The sequence below is a fragment of the Morone saxatilis genome, unplaced genomic scaffold (genome assembly GCF_004916995.1).
Source record: "Morone saxatilis isolate NCDOM2014 unplaced genomic scaffold, NCSU_SB_2.0 Contig17, whole genome shotgun sequence".
Lineage (NCBI taxonomy): Eukaryota > Metazoa > Chordata > Actinopteri > Moronidae > Morone > Morone saxatilis.
This window is the reverse complement of record NW_023339729.1, coordinates 12,052,796-12,060,942: the sequence shown is the minus strand read 5'-3', so window position 1 is coordinate 12,060,942 and position 8,147 is coordinate 12,052,796. Positions and strand designations below refer to the sequence as shown.

The window sequence follows — 8,147 nt, the reverse complement described above, 5'->3', positions numbered from 1 at the left end:
GAGTTGTTTTTACGATGTGTTGTGAAATACACGTCCCAGAGCTGTAGGGGGAGCTCGTTGAGAAAACATGCGATGACAAAAGTGAAAACCAGCGAAGAAATGGCTAGAGTTGCCCTTTAAATTAACCTAAAATAGCTACAGACTATGGCAGAGCCTCCGAGAGCCTGTTTGTTGTAATCCTACCAAAACTAAATGACCTGTACTGGAAAGAGACCATAAAATGCTGATTAAAGTAACGAACCACACAATTGTAAACCACATTTAACCCAACACTTGCTCTGTAACTTATGTGTGTGTCTATTACGCACTTCATTTTTCCAGAACATTCTACCAGTGCTTCCCTGACTTGAATTTTATGACCCACTTTAACCCCTCATTAGGTCAAAGGTCAAAGTAGTAAAACTGTCAAACTCAGTTTGATGTGTGGAGTATATCTCTCTTATGACCACCAGGGTGCCCAGGTTTAAGTTTCAAATTCACAGTATTGTCTATGACCCAAACAAATGTCTTTAGTGTTTACAAGCATTTATACCAGGGTTGCCCAAAGTATGGATTGATTTAAAAATATTTTTTTAGAGACTTAGAGACTTAGACTTAGACTTCTCTTTATTGATCCTTTTGGGATTACTCCCACAAGGAAATTGAATTATAAGTAGGATTATCAGATACATTTATGCTGTTTTATTTTTTGTGAGGTGAAATTCTCTTTAACTATGTAGGATGTCTAATTGTTAAATTTTTTTTTTTAGAATCTGAAACGGCAATGCAGGCAGACTGACACTTTTCTCAGGAAGTCCGTCAGTTAAGGGAACATGGGATCCTACCATTTTGCATTTTAACAATACAATAAGATAGGTCCAGTGTGTAACATTTAGATAGGACCATTCATGTTTTTTTGTGGCTTCTACGGCTTCCAGCACAAAGTGGACCTGCGGAAGCACCAAGAGCACAACTGCACCTACCACTGACTGACACAGCCGAATCAACATTCAGCCTTTTACTAGCGAAAACACATTCAGGACATTAAGCTAATGAATGTGTTGTTGTTGTTATGATGAAGTCAAATCTTCCATCTCAAGCTATAGTTGTTTATATTTTATATTTAAACGCCTTTCAACCTCTCCAAGGTGTATATGCAGCTAAACTTTCACGTTCTGTCTACAGTACACAGATTTAACATTGTGGAAATGTAGCTTCAACACAAACTGATGACACTACATGATTTCATTACATCTCTCACTTTGAAAGCAGCTGAAACCAGTAGCTAGAATCATTCTAGCTACTGGTTTCAGCATAATTACACACTGACTCTACATTAATGATTGTAACCACTGCACCTACCACTGACTGACACAGCCGAGTCAACATTCAGCCTTTTATTTCCCCACATGATTTGTCCATATTCTCTGTAGATCTGTGATCATGTGAGGGGAGAACTCCAAGGTTTCTGTGCAGCTGAACTTTCACTTTCTGTCTACAGTACACAGATTTAACATTGTGGAAATTGTTGTTGTGGCTTCAACACAAACTGGTGACACATGATTTCATTACATCTCTCACTTTGAAAGCAGCTGAAACCAACAGCTAGAATGAATCGTCAGTGCAGCTGTAAGTAAATGATGTAGTACTACTGAATGTGAGTGGCAGTTCAGCTACACAAGGCAACACTGAATGCTTTCCCTTTCTGTACTTTTTGCAGATGATCACAAACAAGAAGTTCAACGGGCTGAAAGGGGGGCCCAATGAAATACAGATATCATTTTGAGGTTTTGCTTTGCATCTGGTTTATTTGGCACACAGCACACATTACAGAGTGTTTTCTTTATGATTTGTAGGATATGTTTTGAAGAATTTTGTTGTGAACACCTTCAGCTGTTAAAAGCCTTTATTAGTTTTGTACCACTGAGCTCTGGCAACAACATCATTAGAGTAGTCTCCACCTGTTGAGCCGCCATCCACATTTTCATAGGAATGGACGCTTCCATCCCCCATATTGTAGGCTGCGATCCCTCCTGCAGAGACAAATACAAATGAGAACAAAGCTAATCAAAGAGACTTAAGAGTATAGAGCGAATCTACTGGTTCAGTAAAATTAACCTTTCAGCTGCTGTTCTGGGGTCCAGCCAGGAAATTTGCTGCGGATCCGTTTGATAAAATCAACCAAGATCCCCGTTGCTTGGGTGAGGTGTTCCTCACTGTCCCATGCACCCTTTGCAGTGTGTCCACCTCCATTTGGATTAACATCAACCTACAGAAATGGGATGAACACTGGTGTTATTGTATTGTAATGTGACACTCTACTAAGAGGATGTGAGTAAAACAGTAGCATTTATTACAACCTGCATCAGTCCCCAGGCATTACCCCCATCTCCCCAGCCATTAGTTAGTTCATTTCCAGCCCTGGATTCTCTGGAAATGATGGCAGCAATGAGAGCCGGATCAATTCCACAACTTCCTCCTACTTTGTTGATTTTAGACCTGTACTTTTCCATTCTGCCTGCATCAGTCTGTGCCATGGTGTGTGATGCCTTCACACCTTTAGGGAGAGAAAACCAGAACAGGATTCATGCGCCATAATGCAAAAATGTCCCTTTCGAATCCATAGACCTTAGACTACAAGGATTACTTTTTCAACTATTTTTGGCATCAAATCAGCTGCCTGTTTATCTATCTGGCAGTGTTACTGCAGTATCCCAGGACTGTCCCTGGCTTAGTCTGCTTTTCTGCGAAGCACCCGTAGTTCAACTTTCATGATGTCTCCATGAACCTTGCCAAAAAAAAATTTTTTTACCACAAATTTATGGGAGGGACCTCAATGTACTTTACAGTTACATGTACATTTTATAGCATTCCTGTCACTACAGGACCCGCAAAAACTACAAATGAAAAATAGAATGACAGAGATAATATACAGCGTAGGCTTGTGCTGTAATATTACCTTTGACACATACAAACATTTAATATAAAGGTAATTAGGACACCACTATGTGAATAAGCATTCTTACTTTTTTTAGGTGCGTTTTATACCACTAAAGCACATTCAAGTCAAGTTCTACGAACAGGAAAAATTACAGAAACACCTACCCATCTTCCTGTTCCCTCTTCTGTGGTGTATTTCAAACCTGGAATGAGCTCAAACACAGTGTCTCTCCTGCTCATCTCTCTCTGTCTACTCTTTAGTGGTGCCATAACAGGATATTTATGACAGTATGTCTACTTTGCTAGAACCCGCCTCTTATTGACTCATTGCTGTCAGTTGGTTAAGGTTTTTATGCTATGAAGGAGTGGAGATATGTACGAGTCAGCAGCCAAATTGAAAGCAGAAATAGGGGAAATGGGGCTTCACCTTCCAACCCAAAATAAAAAAAAACTGTTCACTCGCAGGAGGATGGGGGTGGGTTGCACAGTGGCGAAACATCAGCGTGAAAGCAGCTGATTTACAGGAAATAAAGTCACTGACAACTGAGATCTTGTACTAATGTTCTCCAATCTCACGTAGTTCTTTAGGCAGTTCTTGTTGTTGTTGTGCCCCTTTCTCAGACTATTTGATCAGCCACAACTATGATAGAAAAAAGGTCTCAATGTTTAAGTCATACTTGAACTTTTAATTTCCCTTATGCCAGCTACACTGACAAACATCAGTCAGCCTTGAACCAATTTTCCCCATCCACCCTAAAAGTCAGCCTTGAATTTTATTTCATAATGAATTGTGTAAACATAAAGTGGGTTTATAAAAGAGACGTTGTTTATATATTGATTTTATTACTTCCACCGAAAATGGTTGATAATAACTAAGGACTTGGAAATTATCGCGTCTAATTAACGATTAATTAATTACAGAAAAAATAACGCGACAAAAAAAAAAACGCATTTAATCGCAATTTATTTTTTGTAGCCTCCAAACAGGCGGCGGAAACGTTGCTCGTTGCACCGAGTTCCCGGCAACCGCCGTAATACTGATGCAGCAGGAGACACGAAGATGAGAAAGGGTGCCTCGGTTTCGGTTGGGGCGGAAGTATTTAGTTTAAAAAACTACCGGGTGAAAACCTGGATAAACAGCACAGCTTGTTGTGCAAATTGCTGCAAAAAAGAATGTTTGCCCCTATCACCGGAGCCACTTCCAGGCCTCCGCTACCAAATGCCACACATGTTGAAAGCTAGCACAGACCAACCGCTCCTAGAGTTGAGCAGGCCAGTGTCAACCAATCCACACCCTCGACAAGATGACAGAGGTTCAGAGCGGCCAAAATGAGTAAATCCACACTGAGAAAATTACTAAACGCACTGGCGAAGTGGATTGCCAGTGACGCTCGGGCCACTCTCGTGGTAGTTTAAGGCTCCCATTTATGTGTCTATTCATTGATTCAGTCCATGGGCCTACCAAAATCCATTTATTTGAAAAATGGCTTGCTTCTCGTGGTCAAATAATTGATATGGCGATTAATTGAGATTGATTCATCACAAGCCTCTAATTTAATTCCGATAATTTTTTTAATCGGGTCCGCACCAACTAATAAAAAAAATAAGGGGCTTTTCCTGCAGTCCAGCAGGCAGTGTGTTCTTCTGGAGGGTTGAATATTCTGTGTACATATCAATAGGATGCATTATATCCTGTATTTTGTATCATTAGGGAAATCAAATCAGAACAGCTCACACAAAACAGTATTTCTCTACTGATTTCCCTTCTTCCCTTTAGGTGACATTCAGATCCCCAGACCTTTCCCATGGATGGATAATAAAAAAATCATGAGTAAATGCTGTAAATCTTTTATGTATTTTGACATGTATAAGTTATATAACATCTTATTTACTGTAAACACAGTTTAAACAGAAATTATGGTTTATGCTTTATTTATTTATTTTTATTTATGCTTCCTCCTTGCCTCATCCGCTATGTAAATTCAGATGATGTGAAACTCAGACTGACTTATAGACACACGTTTGTGCATTTGGGGGGAGTCAGGGGACAGTAATCATAAACCCGAGACATCCTCGAAATGTCTATTGGAATGGACGGTGTATCTAAAAGAATTAAAAGAAGCACTTATTACAGACATTGTTTGATCTATAATTCTTGAAAGATTATGCTATTAATGCTGCTATGCGATTATGGTTTTAAAAGCCTCCATTCTCTTTGTACCACTGAGCTCTGGCAATAACATCATTGGAGTAGTCTCCACATGATGTTTTGGCATCCATCATTGAAACAGAAAGCAGGTTGGTTAGGTTTAGGCACAAGGATCTTCCCAGGGAAATTCCAACAGTTATTTATGACAGTATTGTACATTCACCCAAAAGCAAATGCCCAAATTGTTGCTAACACCATCTATAGATTGACTCAAAAACTTTACTTTCCCCTGATGCATTATGCATGTATTAGATTTTAATAATTGCAAATTAAACAAATCAATGAATCTTTACCAGTACATCCTGTCCAACGAGAAAAAATAAGACTCTAGATGTATGTAATGGTTCTTTAAAAGGAGTATACAAGACTCCTCCCACTCTCCGTGGTTGTCTGAGGACCTGATTACCTGCTCACTTGTCCGACTGCTTAAACCTGCGTGCCATCAACTCATCAGTCCTGAAGTATATCAACCCTGGTTCTTCAGTCACTCTCTGCCAGATCGTTATTTCTACATGTTTGTTAGGAACTCTCTTGCCCAGTTGGTGAAATTGAAGATATGTTTTTTCCTTCATGTTGACATACTTAAACTTGTTTTTTTTCCCCTCTATCCTCTCACCACTGCAAGCCGGAGCTTCACCTCACCATCTCATCAGCCACCAATTAGTTTTACAATAAAGCCCTGTTTTTGATAATCGTATTCAACCGAGTTTGTGTTCTGCTTGTGGGTTCCTCTCTTTAACACAACAGAACGATTTGGCAAACATGAACCCAGCAGATCTAGACTCGGCCCGCCAAGCTCTCGCCTTCCAAGGTGCTCAGATTGGACAACACAAGCAGACACAGGATGGTGCAGGGGACCTTTGGTCATTGATAGCACATATATCCCAGATTGGAAGTCAAGTGAAACAAGTATTTTCTAGACTCAATCAGCTCTACCCCAAGCAATCCTCTCGAGATCAAGCCTGCCTGTTTCCGCCCCTCCCGCACCACCCATTCTCCAGCCCAGAGAGCCTCATCTCCCACTTCCTGAGCCCTACTTCAGAGATCTTGGTAAATGTAGTGCTTTCGTTCTCCAGTGCTCACTAGTGTTTCAACAGCAGCCATCTGCCTTTGGTAATGACAGTGCAAAAATAACCTTCATAGTGGGCCTTCCTATGGTGAATGCCTTAAACTGGGCTACTGCCATGTGGGATAATCAGCCAGCAATTAGTTCATCTTTTGACAATTTAATTTCTGAGCTGAGGAAGGTTTTTGATCAGCCAGTTCAGGGAACTGTTCAGGGAGCGGGTGAGTGCATATACTGTGGTCAGACTGGTCATTTCCTCACCACCTGCCCCTTTCGGCCAAAAGGAAGGGCTCATCAGTAGATCTGAGGATACTGGTGAGCCAAACTTCTTTGTCTGTACCACTGTGAACAAATTCAGTTTCATGTCCTACCATCACCTAATGCACCTCTGATCCTTGGACACCCCTGGTTAATTAAACACAACCCTCATCTGGACTGGATTACAAGTAAGGTGGTGAGTTGGAATACATCTTGCCATAACTCTTACTTGCAATCTGCTCTTCCTCCACCAGAGGTAGCTGCCATCCCACCAGTCTTTGAGCTGCCAGATTTGTCATCTTTTCCACCTGCTTGAATCAGATACCAGAGTCAGTGAACACACCAGGTCAACAAGATGAATCGCCGTATGGGAAATCTTTAACTGATCCTTTTTTTAAATTTATTTTCAGTTCTTCAGAAAAAAATAGTAAAATATAAATATAGTATTGGTTTTTATTTTAGAAAACAAGCTTTCATCAGTGATTCAGCCTCCTTCTTCTCCTGCTGAAGAAGAAATTGTGTATCCGGGTAAGTGATTTAACATTTTTATTTGTTTTTTTGCAATAATTGTCTTTACTACATGTAACTTCTGATGATCTGAAATATATTAGTTCATTGGTGCGCTCTCTGCTTGGTCATTTATTTACTAAATGATAATTTTTCCTCTACACCGGTCCCAAAAGTTACGCTTACCAAACCAGACCCTGTAAAAAGTAGTCTTACGTGTCAAAGGTGTCACCCAGACCAAAGAACGCTGTGAGCGAGTCAACTTGGAAAGCGTCAGGGAGTTGGTGGAGGGTTACCTCTGGGTCCAGAGAGGGCGTGTTTGAGAGCCTTCAGCACTTTGTGTTAAAAAACCTGTCATTCCGGAAAAAGTTTAGAGTGGTGTATGACTTTTCATGCATGATTGTGGGAACCAGTGGGTGTGGGAAAACCTATTTTGTAAAAAGTGTACTTGAAAATTGTGAACATGTGATGGATGCTGTACCAGAGAATATTGTATGGATTTATACTTCTTTTCAACCAATGTATGCTTTATTGACGGACTGCCTGATTCACAGAGCTGTTTCTCTACTGATCTAACCATTTGATCATTCCAGATGATGCTGGTTGTTTTTCAAGCCTCCAACCACCCTGAAGTGTAGTCAAAATGTATACTCCGTACAGACATCATAGAAATATGAGCGTCTTTATGCTGATGCAAAATGTTATTTCACCAGGGTCGTACCATGAGTTTGAACCGTAATTATCTGGTGCTGTTTAAAAACCCAGCTATTGAATTTCTCTGGCCAGTTTTTCCAGCATACCAAAACCTGTTTTTCACCCTCAACGGTACGTTGTCTTAATATTTCTTCTACATAATACGTCCTGTCTTTAGCCATGTTTCCTTTTTGCAACTCTGCCTCAAAAGGAGCCATCGATAGGCTCTCCATCATATTCTTGGAGTTTGTACACAGGGAGTACAAGGAATGCCGTCCTCCACCGTAAAAACACTTCGTAAAACAGACAAACATAAGATGTGGTGAGTCTCTTCTGCTGTAAATTCTGCATTTCTTCTTTGCTGGAGTGATTTCCACACCTCCCTTCTCTCATTGGTTGTTTCACATATTTATTTTTTGCATCACACACCTGTTACACATCTTCCTGTGTGTGCGCGCGTGTGTGTGAAAGTGTGTGTGTGTGAATGTAACTTTA

General features: G+C 40.4%; 1 protein-coding gene across 1 annotated transcript in view; it reads right to left on the bottom strand.

Moving 5' to 3' along the window:
- Nucleotides 1-1,777: 1,777 nt before the first annotated feature.
- Nucleotides 1,778-8,147, bottom strand: part of LOC118327108 (lysozyme g-like) — a 7,176-nt gene continuing 806 nt past the window's right edge. Inside the window, exons 3-5 of the mRNA XM_035660331.1 lie at nt 2,340-2,536; nt 2,098-2,248; nt 1,778-2,012 (exon numbers count right to left, since the gene is read on the bottom strand). Of these exons, the coding sequence (XP_035516224.1) occupies nt 1,876-2,012; nt 2,098-2,248; nt 2,340-2,536 (485 nt within the window). The 3' untranslated portion in view covers nt 1,778-1,875. The remainder of the gene's footprint in view (nt 2,013-2,097; nt 2,249-2,339; nt 2,537-8,147) is intronic.